At 40.4% G+C, this 17,177-nt stretch overlaps 1 protein-coding gene across 7 annotated transcripts in view; it reads left to right on the forward strand.

Moving 5' to 3' along the window:
* LOC124110392 (RCC1 and BTB domain-containing protein 1-like) overlaps positions 1–17,177 on the forward strand; it is a 216,023-nt gene that overhangs the window by 65,189 nt on the left and 133,657 nt on the right. For 4 of the 7 annotated variants that reach the window (XM_048391010.1, XM_048391011.1, XM_048391012.1 and 1 more), the window contains 3 exons: positions 2,275–2,330; positions 6,684–6,754; positions 10,053–10,106. In XM_048391010.1, the coding sequence (XP_048246967.1) occupies positions 2,275–2,330; positions 6,684–6,754; positions 10,053–10,106 (181 nt within the window). The remainder of the gene's footprint in view (positions 1–2,274; positions 2,331–6,683; positions 6,755–10,052; positions 10,107–17,177) is intronic. The other 3 variants (XM_048391015.1, XM_048391013.1, XM_048391014.1) reach the window with 1 other exon arrangement.

Consider the following 17,177-nt stretch of genomic DNA (forward strand, 5'->3'; position numbering starts at 1 on the left):
TCCTGGCTCAGCAGCTGTCAACTGCACACCAGTACAGATAACTGTTGCATGTACCCACTCCTGCTCTCTAGTACTACGCTTGTGTATATATGGAATAAATCTTGGAACTTTTGCTCTTGTGTTTATTTTATTTCTTTTTGTTCGTGTTCAAAGACCGAACTCCCTTTTGGAGGGTGGATTAACTTGTTAGTAGAGACTTCAGTCTTCAATATTGAAGTTGATGCAAGGCATGGTTGTTTTGACGGTGTCCTGCTTACCTCTGTCTTGTGTATTTGTTGTCAGATACTGGCTTGAAGGTCCTCTTCTGGATATTGTCGATTGTTCCTCTTTTTGTTTTAGCATGCTTCAATCCCTTGGACGTGACTGATAGCTTTGATGAAGAGATGCCGAGCAGCCGCACTCTATTGTCCATGGGAGATAGTGTTGCATCCTTTCTTGTTGAATCGATTGACTGGAGACCCTTCGGGATCTATTATAAGTCGTACGCTGTTTTGCTTGTTCTTTACAGATACGTGGTTGTTCATGTTATGATGTCATCTGTGAAAACATGTTCTGATTGATATACCTGATTTCATGCTGTTATGTCTGGCTAACGTATTGGGATTGTATCACCAGCTTTGGTGTGTTTTCCGCTCACTGTCTTTAAGACACTAGGCATTGTTTTAGATATGTTATTAAAGTCACTGTTTAGCACCAACTTCCTCCTGTATGTCTCATGGTTGTAGACAGTGGGTCCGCCTTATCTGTTTCTTGTTTGGGTCTGTGCGTGTAGATTCAGTGTGACAAAACACTCGCCACAAGGCTGTATGACAAGAGGGATGACTTCAACTTTCCAATAGTCAACTTCATGTCGAGCAATATTCCAGCAGCTCCAGCCTTTGGTGTTCACTTTTCAACTTTTGAGATACAATCGGGCGTGCTCTTTCTACCAAGATTTCAAAAAGCGTCATATGACTCTTGCTCAGAACTTGTTTGATCAAGGTTACAACATTCAAATCCTCAGTAAAACTTTCAAAAGGTTTTATGGAAGACATGTGGAGGACATTTCCAAATTTGACGCATCAGTGACCAAAATGATGTCTGATGCAATTCCTTATTTTGACTTATGTTCCCATGTTTTTTCAGATGAACAATTGACTTGCCTTTGCATGTGTTTGTGACAGGTGCCACTGGTGGGGTAGGATATGCTCACTTTTTCAAGAACACCTGGTATCATTACTATTTGATAGTGATTTATGAACACATGCTCATGACATAGTTGGAATCGTACAGTCGACTCTGCATTATGCAGATATTTCTATTGGACGTGGAAAATATTTTGTCACTTTATTTTGATGTCAGAGAAAATAGTGAAACAAGTTTAAGCAAGTCCAAACTGTTCACATTTTGGCTTGTGTGTCAGTTATCTCTTGGCTGGTCAAAGCAAAAACAGCATTTACTTTGGTTGTAGAGGCAAGGACTAGGGACCCACAGCACTTCAAAGAGAGGTCACTCGCGTTTGACCCTGCGGCCCCCATTACCCCTGACACTAACCTTGCACCAAGTTCTAAATATGTTCTCCACTGCAGTGCTTGACTGATGAAGCTGAAGTTTGGTATACAGGTTCCTTCTCATCTCATCTTGTTCAAATCAATTTGATTTTATTGTACATTTTGTAAAAAATAATGTTTTCCAAAGTTAATGAAAACATTATTGTTAAAGATCTACAGGGCACAGGAGGTAAACAGATGTGTACAGATAAGGAAAATAAGAAGATCTGAGTCTGCTCAAAATGTCACTCTTTGTACTTAAAATCGTAGTTGTAAATGATGTTGCAAATATACTCTTTTTCCGAAACGTTTTGCACAAATTTCTATAGATCAGGGGGCACAGGTGGCCCAGTTGTCTAAGGCGCCTCAATTTACTGTGAAGAGTTTGCTTCCCTTGGGCGAGCCAGAAACCTAGGATTGTGGGTTTGAATCCCAGTTCGCCCAGATTATGTTCCTAGGTTTGTCAGCACCATATCCATGCTTGTGGGTTTCACTGAAGTGGTAAATGTCTGAGACCTGCATCACTTAAGGCTTTCCTCCCACATTAAGCTGACATGCCGTGATATAACTGGAATACTGTTAAAAGCGGCATTAAACACAAGTCAGTCACTATAGATCATGTTTGTATAAAACAAGGTTGATGTGTCTTCATTAATCAGGTGAGCCACAGATTCTATGGCCTTTTTCATATTTTATGCAAACACCTTTCTACTTAGTAATGTTCTTGACTTTGAATCACTTTTAGAACATGTCCGAGGATCCAGAATAGCACAGAATATATGCAAGGCTTTTGATGATCCAGTGAGTACATTTCTGAAATGGTCTGGCAAGGTTTCTTGCGAGAAGTGTTCTCTAATTTGTTTGATTATATTGCATTTCGTGCTTTGGGTTGAAGGCTAATTTATGGTTTGTGTATTTCTCTACTAAATGTATCATTGTGATAGTAACTTTACAGTCTCTGTTGTCAGTTGTCAAAGGGTTTATAAATAAAATAATAATTAAAGGGCTTGTCTGTTAATTTTATGGTACTATTAAACAGTAAGGGACCAGTCAATTATTATGGGGGTGGGATGGTGAGTGAAATCAGAGGGAATCAGGGGAGGGTCACAAAAAATATATGACAATCTGTAGGGGGGGGTCTTAAAAAATAATAGACATATTTGGGGAGGGTGTGGAAAATAATGTACAATGACATGGGGAGGGTCATCTAAAATTATGTCAGGCATTAGGGGAGGGTAATTATTTTCGGTACATTTGTGTATCAAAAATTCAATTTTTTCAAATACAAAAGAGACATATGCACTACCAACTGCTAGTGAAAGTGCTGGTATTCTAAATTTGCTACTTTTCTTCATTACTTAATATGGAAGCACCAGAATGTGCCCAGTAAAATCAAGTAGAGCCCTTATCCAATAATTCATATAATTGAAAAGTACATCTCATGACGATGGTAGACATGTGACTTTCATGTCAAAGTATATATTAATGGAGAATAGTGAGTGAGTTTAGTCCCGATAAAATGGTTAATATTTTTAAACTGAGGGCCAAAAGAAACTTTACCATACTTTTAAATCACTAGTTTAAAAACCACAAAAGATAGTTGCATGAAATAAAATGTATCGAAAAGATCAAAATCTCAATAAAAAACAACCTTTAAATTGACAGTCATACAGCATCCGATATTGGCGTGACAGTTGCCCTAATTTACGTAAATTAATAGCGTGTATGATCACTCCCTGCTACAAGACATGGAAAAATGTATCACGCATGTGATAGCGTAACATGGGATACGTTGCCATTCTTCTTAGAGTTCCTAGATCAGTTCTTGTTGGTTGACTGGAGGATGTGGTTGCTGTCGAGTATGATGATCCATGACATCCCTCCATGGAGGACTTGTCTGGGGAGCATTCAGGCCACATCAGCACATTGACATTGTTGGCTTCAAGGAAGTTCTGGACAAATTGGGCTGTATGGGGTCTTGCGTTGTCATGCTGATAAATGACACCACATTGCAGCTGTTGTAGAAATGGTAGGACAATCTGATGAAGAATGTCATCCATATAACGCTGAGCTGTCAAATTTCCGTTAATGATGACCGGAGATGCAAAGTATGCTAGTTACCCTGGGTCTGCCTGTTCTGGGCCAGCCTGATGTCTGCTCAGTCTGTCTGTAATAATGCAACATGAAAACAATGAAAGTTCTAGCAATGTGGGCATGGATGACTCCCATCTGTATCATACCCAGGGCGACCCGTGAAGATCCGGCGTAGAATATGTCTTCAGGAACCCATGCGACTTTGCTTGTCGTAAGAGTTGACTAACAGGATCGGGTGGTCAGGCTCGCTGACTTGGTTGATGCATGTCAACATATCCCATTTACATGGATCGATGCTCATGATGTCAATCACTGGATTGTCTGGTCCAGACTCGATTATTTCGGGACCGCCGTCATATATATAGCTGGATTATTGATGAGTTAAACAGCAGACAAACAAACAAACAAACAAACAAACAAACAGAAGGGCCCATTCACATTTTTCGGTTTGGGCAGTGACAACAAAAACAATTGAGTACAATCAAATGTTTATTATATACAAGACATGGCATAAGATTCGGGGGCTGACTCGGTGTTGGAAAGGTAACTTACCCTGCAGGTAAGCTGTATAAAAAGGCAGCCCTGCGGGTTGCACAAGTAAATTTGAAATATATATGAAAATGATTTAGAACCCTGTAGGTAGATCTGAAAAGGTTATACCAGATAAGAAAGGTTGCCCTGCGGGCAATGTAATTTAGAGACCCTGAGGGTCAGTAGAAAGGGTGATACCCTGCGGGTATGAGTGAAAATGAAAATACTTTGGGGGCCGCAAGCCATATATTGATAAGCCCAAAGTGAGGTAAAAACCGAGAGCCCCCCACAAATGACAACTGGAAATAAAGGGAAAAACCTTACGTAGGTGACAAATATATACATCTGTTGTGTAGACATCAATGTTAATAATAGGTGAAAGGCTATGTTGATCACTGCACAAACAAAAATATAAAATTAACCCGTATGTTTTTTTGTCAGTGTGATTGTCTGACATGCCGTCCATGTCATTTATAGACCCTTCTGGGGCACGGGTGACCCAGTTGTCTAAGTCGCCGTGATTTGCTGTGCACAGTTGCGTCACTTGGGCACGCCAGAAACCTATGATTCTGGGTTCGAATCCCTGTTCGCCCCAAGTATGTTTCTAGATTTGTCAGCACCATACCCTTGCTTGTGGGTTTCCCTGAAGTAGTAAACGTCTGAGACTTCGGGCTTTCCTCCCACATTAGGCTTTAACTGGGATACTGTTAAAAGCGGTGTTAAACGCAACTCACTCACTCACTCACTATTGACCCTTCTTGCATGTTTAATTTCAGGTGTTTGGACGATGTGTTTTGTGTTGATTTAAGTGTGAACTGTGTGTGTGTGTGTGTGTGTGTGTGTGACATTGTTACCTAATACTACAATATTGACGTGTGTGTGTGTGACATGGGTGCCTGATGTTACAATATTGATGTGTGTGTGTGTGACACGGGTGCCTGATACTACAATATTGATGTGTGTGTGTGTGTGTGTGTGTGTGTGTGTGTGTGTGTGTGTGTGTGTGTGACACGGGTGCCTGATACTACAATATTGATGTGTGTGTGTGTGTGTGTGACATGGGTGCCTGATACTACAATATTGATATGTGTGTGTGTGTGTGTGTGTGTGACATGGGTGCCTGATACTACAATATTGATGTGTGTGTGACACGGGTGCCTGATACTACAATATTGATGTGAGTGTGTGTGACATTGTTACCTGATACTACAATATTGATGTGTGTGTGACACGGGTGCCTGATACTACAATATTGATGTGAGTGTGTGTGACATTGTTACCTGATACTACAATATTGATGTGTGTGTGTGTGTGACATGGGTGCCTGATACTACAATATTGATGTGTGTGTGTGTGACATGGGTGCCTGATATTACAATATTGATGTGTGTGTGTGTGTGTGTGTGTGTGTGTGTGTGTGTGTGTGTGTGTGTGTGACATGGGTGCCTGATATTACAATATTGATGTGTGTGTGTGTGTGTGACATGGTAGCCTGATACTGCAATATTGATGTGTGTATGTGTGTGTGTGTGTGTGCATGTGTGTGAGCGAGTGCGTGGGCCTGTGTGCGTGCGTGCGTGCGTGTGTGCGTGACAAGGATGCCTGATACTGCAATATTGATGTGTGTGTGTGACATGGTTACCTGATACTGCAATATTGATGTGTGTGTGACATGGGTGCCTGATACTGCAATATTGATGTGTGTGTGACATGGGTGGCTGATACTACAATATTGATGTGTGTGTGTGACATGGGTGGCTGATACTACAATATTGATGTGTGTGTGTGTGGCATGGGTGCCTGATACTACAATATTGATGTGTGTGTGTGTGACATGGGTGGCTGATACTACAATATTGATGTGTGTGTGACATGGGTGCCTGATACTACAATATTGATGTGTGTGTGTGTGGCATGGGTGCCTGATATTACAATATTGATGTGTGTGTGTGTGGCATGGGTGCCTGATACTACAATATTGATGTGTGTGTGTGTGGCATGGGTGCCTGATATTACAATATTGATGTGTGTGTGTGTGGCATGGGTGGCTGATATTACAATATTGATGTGTGTGTGTGTGGCATGGGTGGCTGATATTACAATATTGATGTGTGTGTGTGTGGCATGGGTGCCTGATACTGCAATATTGATGTGTGTGTGTGTGGCATGGGTGCCTGATACTACAATATTGATGTGTGTGTGTGTGACATGGGTGCATTTGCTATCATTTGCTGTCTTTCCCTTGAAGTTTAAATATGGCACATATCTTTGGGATGTGCCCTAACCACTTAACTAGTTGACATCATGATTCATGATTGAAAAGAGACATTTTCTCAGCACTAAGGGGTTGCATAGTGAGGGACCAAGTGGGTTAAAGTATGTCCAATGGATGAAGTTAACAGGATTTCTCTGACCTCTTCTCTTTTTGATACATGCAGTTATGATAAGTTCAAACACTCATTTGTATCCTGATTGTATCCTGATTGTATCCTGATTGTATAATCAACAGTGAATTTAAAATCATTTCAGGTGACTGCTGATTTGAAATTTCTAGTGGAAGACAGAGAAATCCATGTACATAAGGCTATTCTCAAGATCAGGTTAGTATTCTCAGCATACCTGGTTGAGGGAGGTAATGTCACAGCCTGCTTGCCTGGTGTCTGGCATCTGTATGATCTGTCAATGTCTTCTTCAGAGATCCACCAACAATGAAGCTGAGACTTGTTTCTTCCCACCTATGACATCTAGATTTCTTCCAACAGGCTCAAATTTCATCAAAAATTTAAGTCAGTGAAGGGAAAATAATAATTGCTTAATAATGTTATGAAAATATACTTTTGATCATGGCATTATGATTTGCATTCAATTTTGGCCCGCGTATAAGTGGTTAAAAATATTTGTTTTCCCTTTTGCTCAGAACAATTTGCTCTAATTATGATGCAACCCTGCATTTATGTTCATCACAATAACAGGGTTGATATGTGGAAAAAGTCATCAACATTGATCATTTACATTAATTTTGTTATGAATTTAGCTTGTGTGAAGTGATATTATAAAATCCTCGAAGGAGGAGGAGGCATAAGGCTCATGGCTGCTAGAAGGAAATGTCAACATTCACAGTTGTAAATATGAAAATAAAATAAATAAACATTCAGGAAGGTTATAGAGCAGGTACCATTTCTCATCCATATTTGTCCGAAATGAAATGAAATTTGGTATGTGTTTACTTAGTGATGGGTCTCACTGCATGCGTTCCTCTTTTTCTCAATATTTTACATTTTGACCTTGATGTGACCTTTGTGTTTTGACCATGCTTTTATATTCTCTCATAATCCATATTTGGCTCTGTTAACTGCTTCTCTGAAATTACCAGATAAAGGAAGTTGAACTTAGGCATATGTTTCTTCTAATGCTAACATTTTATTTTGTTCAGATCATTAGGATATTATTAGACTTCGTTTTAGGTCCTCAGTAATTATGAAAACCAACTTAGAGACACCAAATTTGTAGATTGGGATTTGAATTGAACCGAAAGTGAGCTAATGACCTGTCAAAGTATTGAGGCCACCAAAGTATCAACAGCAGAGACACAACACTGCTGAGCTGCAGATCCTTCATGAACACATGTCTTCATGTCATTGTAAGGTGGTGACATAATAATTTAAGATGCATGTACTGAAGCCGTTTAATTATGTCCCCATCAGGTTGGATAAGGACCTTTCTTGGCCTACTTGAAATATAGGTATGGATTTTGGTTGATAGGTATAAAATGGGTGATGGGGTAGCCTAGTGGTTAAAGCGTCCGCTTGTCATGCCGAAGCCCCGGGTTCAATTCCCCACATGAGTACAATGTGTGAAGCCCATTTCTGGTGTCCCCAGACATGATATTTCTGGAATATTGCAAAAAGTGGCGTAAAAACATACTCATTCACCTTACTCAGATCAACAACCAACCTGGCATGATCAAGTACATAGTAATATCTACAATATCTGATAAGATAATCAGCTGTGGTTAAAAAAATGCTCTTGTTCAGCTTGTACAGAAACTCTTCCTGAAAACCTGTAAAACAGCCGTTTCGTCACATACACCTTTCGTGTTCGTATCTAAACAATGCCAGTGTTAAATGAACAAAGTCTAGTTCTCATTCATTAGAACATATCTGATAACTTTCTAAAGGCTTTTCAATTTGAAGTTTACACGATATACAACTTATCCATTGGACAAGAGATCAGTCACATGACCGCAAAATTGATGTTCATAAGTGTATGAAAACACATTTTGACGTTCATACATTTTTCACGAGACCGTGTTCTTGAAATGACGTAAACACCAATCTTATTAAAATCAGATCTTATTTTTCGCTACCGCTAAACAAAGATCTGAGGACATCCCATTACGGGTCATGTCAGAACGACCTCTTGCGAACTTTGACCGAATAGTGAAATGACTGACAAGAAATCGACTTTAGCCAATCAGAAGGCTGCTTTCTCGAGCTTTACGACACTAGTTTCAAACTGGCAACTATGTTTCGAAACATATTTTGATGTAGTCTTGATTAAAAAATTTAAAACTGATAAAAAGAACATTCTGGAATGGCTTACAGATGGCCTAGATTGTATGGATATAATCATAAAACCCGTAACTGTCGTTCGGAATACCCTCTGTTAAATATTTCGAGGTTGCATGATCTGAAAACACATTCCGTCCGTCACTTTCATGATCTGGTAAGCGACGTTCTGACGTGACCCGTAATGGGATGTCTTCAGATCTTTGTTTAGTGATAGCGAGAACTAAGATCTGATTTTAATGAGATTGACGTAAATACTGACGGACTACTTCCACATTCCTGGGTAAACCCCTGAGAATTCCCTTGCACTAATACATACAGAAGCGTTCTTTCTGATCATTTAGACCCTTTAATCTTGAACACAGCGTTTCAGTATATATTGAGCAACGTCAGAGAGTTTGACTGCATGATGGTTTATGAATATCTTCGCCACGACCGAACCTTAGTGAACAAAACGAAGAAATGCTCATCCACAGTATCGAAGTATCGACTCGATCCGTGTCTTGGCTGACAGTAACAGTCTACAGCAATCTAATAATTAACACATCTTTAATCAACTTTCAATGATCGACCAGTTGATCAATGATGACTAAAACATGTAACCGCCTCAGGCTCATTAACAACTTCCGTCACGTTTATCGTGTTTGCCATTTTGACGTCTTGTACTTGATGTAAATGTATTACGACAGGCTGTCATTGTGACTAACTTACTGAGGTAGTTCTTATCAGACATTTCTCATCTTATGAGGATATTATTTGATTACATTTATTGTAAAGAAACTACAAAAGTTGTTCCTGTAGAGCATGTTGAGCATACACAAATTCATGTCACCTCTCGTTTTGAGGAACTATTTTATTACGCAATACAGCTGGTTGTTGTATGGCTTTCAGTGTAAACATGAAGTCACAAGTACTTAATATTGTGTAGAGATCTAGATCCTTTAAGGTACAATATAGTGAAGCAAAAAATTATAAGAATTGACTTTCACATTTTGTGAGTTCATTGGAGTATGAACCTTCATAGAGTTTGGCCCTCACTCTATGAAGGTTCATACTCCAGTGAACTCACACAAAGTGAAAGTCAATTCTTAAATATACCAGATTCTGTGGGTCAAAAGGGCCCTTACTATACCTTGTCCACAGTTTGAATTTCTCTATGTCAAGAACCCTTTGCAATTACAAATGAAATAAATCATGGATCCAGTTAACCTTGGCATAAGATGTCAGATTACTTTGCCAAGGTAAACTCTGCAGCCTACTAGCTGTGTTTACCATTGTTTACAAATGTTACTCTTATCATCTTACACAACCCAACCCTGTGTGATTGCAGGTGTGAACACTTCCGCTCCATGTTCCAGTCCTGCTGGGATGAAGATGGTAAAGAGTGAGTTGTTTCCTCCAAACCTGATAATTCCGGCGAATCCTCTTCTTCTATTACATAATAGCCATAAATCCTGTATTTTGGCTTCAGACACACTATAACTAAATCTTCAGATTTCTAACAGAAGTCCTCTTCACTGTCAACTACACACAACTAGTTGTTCCCCGAATAGCACATGTAGCTCTTCAGCTCTTCTGTGCAAAAAGGCGGGGAAAACTTCATGTCTTTCCTGTGTGTGCTAGAGTCAAAACCTGTTTTTTGTTTTTCTCTCTAACACTTGGTATAGGTAGTCACACTGTTTCATTAATTTCTTCAGAAATACTATACTATTTGGTTATGATCTGGCTGGATACGTAAGTATACTGATGTTAGTTTTGTGTGTGTTATCACTTATTATGGCGTCCTCCACTTCCCCGCTGACATGTCCGAAGTGTGGCCAGTTTATGGTTACTGGCAATCCACATAACTTCTGCTGGAAGTGCAGAGAGGACACGACAGAGAGATTCCAAGAGTCTACGATTAACCTGACAGTCAAGGCACATGGATTGCAATTCCTGCCTAAACGAGCACGGGAACCGGCCAGGGATTCCTCTTTCCACGAACCACCGTGAAAGAAGTACATCCCATCAGGAAAAGAATCCTACCAGGCATCCTGGAGTTACGACAAGCCATCATTCCAAACGCCGTGGATCTGGTCATAGGTTTTGAGTTCAGAGGTCACAGGGATAGAAGATGACTTGTTTCTCCCCACTCCAAGTGTCGCAGATCCTATTGTACTGACTTTGTCTACTGATTACGATACACGACTGCCGCCATTCAACATAACGCCGTCTCAGGGTCCAGTGGGAGGGCGTCTTTTGTCATACGCTGAAAATTGGATGCACATTACGACTGACCACTGGATTTTAGACGTTCTCCATCACAGGTACAAGCTACATTTTCTCAAGCGCCCTCAACTAGTATCCCGGTGTCCCGATGGGACGCAGGTTTCACCTGAAGGGTGCAAAACTGGACGCAGCCGACCTTGCCATCAAGACCCTTCTCACCAAACGGGCCATTAGGAGATTGCAGGATACCAGCTAAACTCGGAGGTTCTACTCACCGATGTTTTTAGTACCAAAAAAGAACTCCACAGAGATGAGAATGATCATCGATCTCAAAACACTCAACAAGAAGTACTTGGTCCCACCTCCAAGATTTCAGATAGAATCCGTCAGGAAACTACATTCATCACTCGGAACAGGAGATTTGGTCATCAGCCTCAACCTTCAGGATGCATATCTCCATGTGCCAATCCACCTCACGAAGGTACCTCTGTTTCGTAGTAAATGAAGGTGGTTACGAATTCCAAGTTCAACCGTTCAGCATATCAATAGCCCCTTGGTTATTCACCAGAATAACGGCTCCAGTCATCAACTACTCGCATTTACAGATGGTACAACTTGATGGATATCTAGACAATTTCCTGGCTGCCAATCAGGAACACACCCAGCTGCGTCAGGATGTGACATTCCTCACCAAACTCATGTCTTATCTCGGTTCCTCATCCATACGACCAAGTCAGAGATTTGTCCGGTACAAGACATACCGTATTTTCTTGAGTATAGTGCGCAACTTTTTTCGAAAAAACACAGCTGTGTAGAAGGGGGTGCGCATTATACACGAGTTTGAGTTATGAGTTTGGATGTTTTTTTCCCCCATGGAAAGACATTACCGTGAGCATGAAACACCGGAAATACCATGTCAACAAATCCATACTGAAGTACGCAAACAAATCATGTAATTACACTGTCTGGCTATAAAAAGTGTTCTTCGTATATCTGGACTTATGTTTGTAACTTATTTCATTAATTTTATTCAAAATACTTTTTAATATTGTTTTTATTAATTTCGGCGAAATCGTGTGTGAAGCGATCGGAAGATCGCACAACTCACCATTATTAACAGCAACCACGGTCAGAATACCGCTATTGACGCCTTGAAACGAACTTTAGTTGACAGAGAATGGATACATATATCATAAATGACATACTTTGACTCGTTAAAAGTCATATTTGTTTTTGTTTGACGGTTCTATGTCAACATGAAATTCTCGCGATCACGTGCACGTGAGCCTTGACGGTGACTGGTCAGACTGGTTCCATGTAAAAAATAATACCCGGGAATAGCGATCAGCTGCTTCGCTTAGGGTTATTATTATTTTAAATATGGTTAGTAAAGGCTGCATTTAATTAAGAAAATAATGGAATATATTATTCCTGATAAAAAGAAATAGTTTCAGATACAATTGTTGCCGATCCTTGCATTAAAAATCCTATAAAGTTATATCATCGGGTGTGTCTTGACCGAATCACCGGTCGATTCCAAGAAAACGTGTGTACAGCTGATTGCCGTTTCCGGCTTAGTTTATGAGAAAATACACAAGGTAATCTTAATCCCTAGATATAAAACAATGCCTAGCAGAACAATAAATACTATTTAATCGGTAAATAAACATGTCTGGTGATTTTTTTCTCAAATTTCGAATTTGTACTGACGAAGTTTCTCATCACCCATTCGTTTGCCGGACTTCGCTGAAAGGGTACGGTGTAATTTTTTTCTGCGAATAATATTCAAATTTCTTTTTTTCCAAAATTTTAAACCCGCTAGAGGGGGATGCGCATTATACATGGGTGCGCACTATACTCAAGAAAATACGGTAGTTTACATTGAGGCCAGATTTCTTCTGTGCACGGGATATCTTTGCCTCCCGGAGGACTGGTTCAACAAGCCTATCACCATGATCAACTCAGCCCAAGACCAACCTACCAGATCAATCTGATGGTGGATGTCTCTCATGGGAACGCTGTCCTCTCTACAATATATGGCTCACAGAGGCCGATTACAATTAAGCTCGCTGCAGAATTGGATCAATTCCCTATGATCTCAGAACCTGGATAAACAGGTACTCATACCTCTCCACCTGCGCCAAGAACTAATCTGGAGATCAATGAGATCATGTCATGTCCGGGATTCCTCTCACCTTACCAGCTCCCAAACACCTGTTCACAGACACGTCGGATTCAGGTTGGGTAGCTCACATGACCGACCTCCAAGTTCAGGTTTTATGGACCGAGACAGAAACAGCCCTACACATAAATCACAGAGAGATAAAAGCAGTCTATTATGCTCTCCAGACTTCGAAAGATCACCTCATCAAATCATCCCTGATTGCCACAGACAACATGACACTGGTGGCCTACATTCAGAAGCAAGGCGGAACGAAGTCCCGTTCGCTGTTGACAGAAACTACTCAGCTATTTGCCTTGGCCAACTCATTCAGCTGCCGGATGGAAGCGAGACATATTCCAGGCAAACTGAACATACTAGCAGACAGCTTATCCCGGAGAGGGAGGATCGTACCCACAGAGTGGACTCTTGACCCAGACGTCTTTACCTGGATAACCTCCCTTTGGGACACCCCACATCTGGACCTCGGCGCGACCTGTCTCAACCATCAATTTCCGGTTTCAAGAGCTCTCCAGATAGATGCACTATCCATGGATTGGAAGGGACTGTTCGCCTAGACATAGTCATCCTCATTGCTCCAACTTGGCCAAGCAGGACATGGTATCCCAGACTACTATCGCTCCTGATGGACGAGCCACTCACTCTTCCACTTCGCAAAGATCTCATGCGCCAGCCCAGTTTCCATTTCACCGCCTGGAAAGTATCTCGCAGAGAATGCAGGCCTCCAGGTTCTCTGAAGCTGCCTCTATGGCTGTTGCAAGATCATGGAGATCGTCATCCACCCAACTTTATGACAACAGATGGAACAAATTCGCCCAGTGGAGACAAAGATATGGTCTAACAAATGTCACAATTGACATTCCCATGGTTGTGAATTTCCTTTTACACCTACAACAGGATTATAACTTCAGACATGGAACCATTGAAGGATATAGATCCGCCCTCCATTCCGTTCTCCTGCTCGGTGGATTGTTGATTGGAACACATCTGGTGCTTAACAGACTCATGCGAGCATTCAGCCTAGGGATATTCGCATTCCCTGATCTTCCCAAAATGGAATTTATCAGTCATCTTGTCTGCTCTACTAGCCGCTCCATACGAACCTCTTAGAAATGCTACTCTCCTCCAAAAATCCCGTAAAGCAGCATTTTTACTAGCCATGGCTACTGCATTCTCACTCACGCTCCCAACTGGATGTCCATCACCTTGCGGTCCCTACCAGACTTTATAGCCAAGAATCAGTCCACGGCTACAGGTCGATTGGGTCACAGACATTATACTATTCACGCCTTGGCACCTACAGTGGATCATCCTGATCCCCTCCTTTGTCCTATACGAGCTCTCAAGTTCTATCTGACAGCCACTGATCCACATCTCTGACATCGAAGATGTCTATTCATCTCGTGCAAGACCCACTTTGATAAAGACATCATTAATGCAACAGTTGCGGGATGGCCAAAGACTACCATAGCAACAAGTTATCGGCAAGCACAAGATACTCATCCTACTATGGGTTCTAGCTCTGCCCACGAAATCCGAGCTTTTGCAACATAGCATCCTGGTCATCCGTGTCCGTTGAACAAGTCGTTGCAGGATGCCAATGGGGTTCACACAATAACTTCACTAGTTTTTATTTACGAGACTTGTTGGGGATTTATTCCTTGGGACCTATTGTTGCTGCCCAGGCGATTATACGCCCCTAGTTTTTCCTCCTTTCTTTGAGAAAAAAAAAGGGGTGGGCGGGTGATGGAAGGGGGGCGAGGGTCTGACATCAGCAGCTACAGAAGGTGAGTACACCTTTTACCTTGATCTACTAGTATGGTATATAAGGAATTCAAGGGCTACCCGTATTAGTACAGCTGATATCGATAACGTCAAAGGTTCTGGAAATGACATCTAAACCAGTCAAATAGAGACCTGACGTCATTTAGAACCGGAAGTGATGTTAGATGTTTAGATGTTTTGGAAAGAAATAACGTTTTTCCCGCCTTTTTGCACAGAAGAGCTGAAGAGCTGAAGAGCTACATGTGCTATAAGGAGAACAGTGAAGAGGACTTCTGTTGAAAATCTGAAGACTTAGTAATAGTTTGTCTGCAGCCAAAATACAGTATTTATGGCTATGTTGTAATAGAGGTAGTATTCTTAGAATTATTAACATTAATAACTTATGTTTAATGATTGCCATGATAAAGAAAACACTGAATATTTGTTCTCACAATCTCATTGCTACAGAACATAATTATATCGTGTCAGCTGAACTCTGAAATGCATATGCTGAAATTGTTCACCATGAATAGATTTCTGAAGACATCAAAATATATTTCTCTTTATAGCATTTATTGTTTTGATATGTCACAGATTTAAAAAAAATATTGCTTGAATTGTGTGTTATGAGAGCTTATGGCATGGCAACATCCATCTGTCTGTCCATCATAAACTTTCCACTTTTCGCCATTGCTTCTGAGCCTACAAGGTCTGCTAAGGTTTTACTTTGCAAGTCTTGTCCCAAAACTGTCATCACAGGACCACCAAATATTGGAAATATCCTTTTTAGCTCTCCTGACAGAAAGTCAAGTGAACTAATGGCCTTTGATTGCGTTCGGTGCAATGTAAAAATCTTCTCCGATAAAATCACACTGAAACTTCACCTACTTGTTCCCACCAACAGGCCGTAAAAAGTTTTTTCAATATGGCTGTCGTGGTAGGAAAAAGCATGTGAAATTTCTTTAAGAATTGTCTTTCACTTTGTACCTTCATAGAGTGAAGGCCGAACTGCATGACTATGCATATAACTTCTATGGTGTACATTGTTAAAATGATTTATGACAATGTTGATATTGAAAAATGTTAAACCATCAGAGTACTGCCTTCAGACTAAAGTTTTCATGCGTAGTAATCATACACAACAAAGTGCCTATAATTCTTTAATTCCACACCAAACTTGCCGACACGGCAAACAGAAATTTCAATGAGGGATTTATGACCTAAAAATCACCAATAACAACAGTTGTACAGAAGTTGCAAGCTTGAAACAGGAAGCATCATTACATATAATTAAGGTGTGTGAGGAAAGGCAGGTAGTTGAAGGTTTGTTTTGGGACTTACCTGCAGCAGACAATCTTTTTGTAACATTGGAACTGAAGAGGAAGTAGTGGCGTAAAACATTATGCACATAACTTATATAGATTAAGTGTGTTTGGATTGTGTTTGGGTACATCCAATCTCCTGGTACTGCCTACCCAATACTCAGCCATTTCTGAATGCATCGTTATGAAAGTTCATAGCAGTAAACATGTTGTATATGTCCTATTTTAAGGATATTTAGACTTTTGACTGCATGCTTTGGACTTCAGTCTCCTTGTTAACTGTGTTTTCCACACCTACTCACAAATCTCTTGGTTTATGAAGTTGAATTTTTACATATTATTTATTTATCCCAGCAAAGGTGTATCTAAAACTTACACTCAGAATTTGAAACTGATTGACCAACCATGTCAGCCATATTGAAATTATCATTTACAGTAAGTAACATATTAGGGTACATGATTTGGGGAATATTGATTTTGCACCCAACTAAAGTCTTTGACCTTCACATACCACAGTTTCACTGCCTTCTTAGTATCTCCTGTGAAAAACACCTGGGTTAACTATGTGTACCAGTATATGGTCTCAGCAGTCGTGTCGCTAAATGATTTACTGCTACATGTTGAATCTCAAATTTAAATGCAAAGGTACACAACTAGATAGTAACATCAGTGAATAACCACGCAAGATCAGTGAACAATCAACAAATTATATTGAAATACACAGGATTAGGTTTACAATCATAAAAGGAAAACCAATGGATCAAATGTCGAAGCAGGAATTATAATAGGCCCTATTACACAAGTCAGAGCACTCACAAATGTCCAATATTTGTCTCAGTTAAATGTCTTGAATGAGGCATGAGCTCTGTTCTCAAGTCTTGAAAAGTGTGCATTTTCTAATAGGTAACCCATCTGCATAAGTCAGGTCGTAGCAGGAAGGCCTCGAATGGCCCCAATCTCATTAAAATCAGATCTTAGT

This window comes from Haliotis rufescens, unplaced genomic scaffold (assembly GCF_023055435.1).
Source record: "Haliotis rufescens isolate VD_foot unplaced genomic scaffold, xgHalRufe1.0.p SCAF_9, whole genome shotgun sequence".
Classification (NCBI taxonomy): Eukaryota; Metazoa; Mollusca; class Gastropoda; order Lepetellida; family Haliotidae; genus Haliotis; species Haliotis rufescens.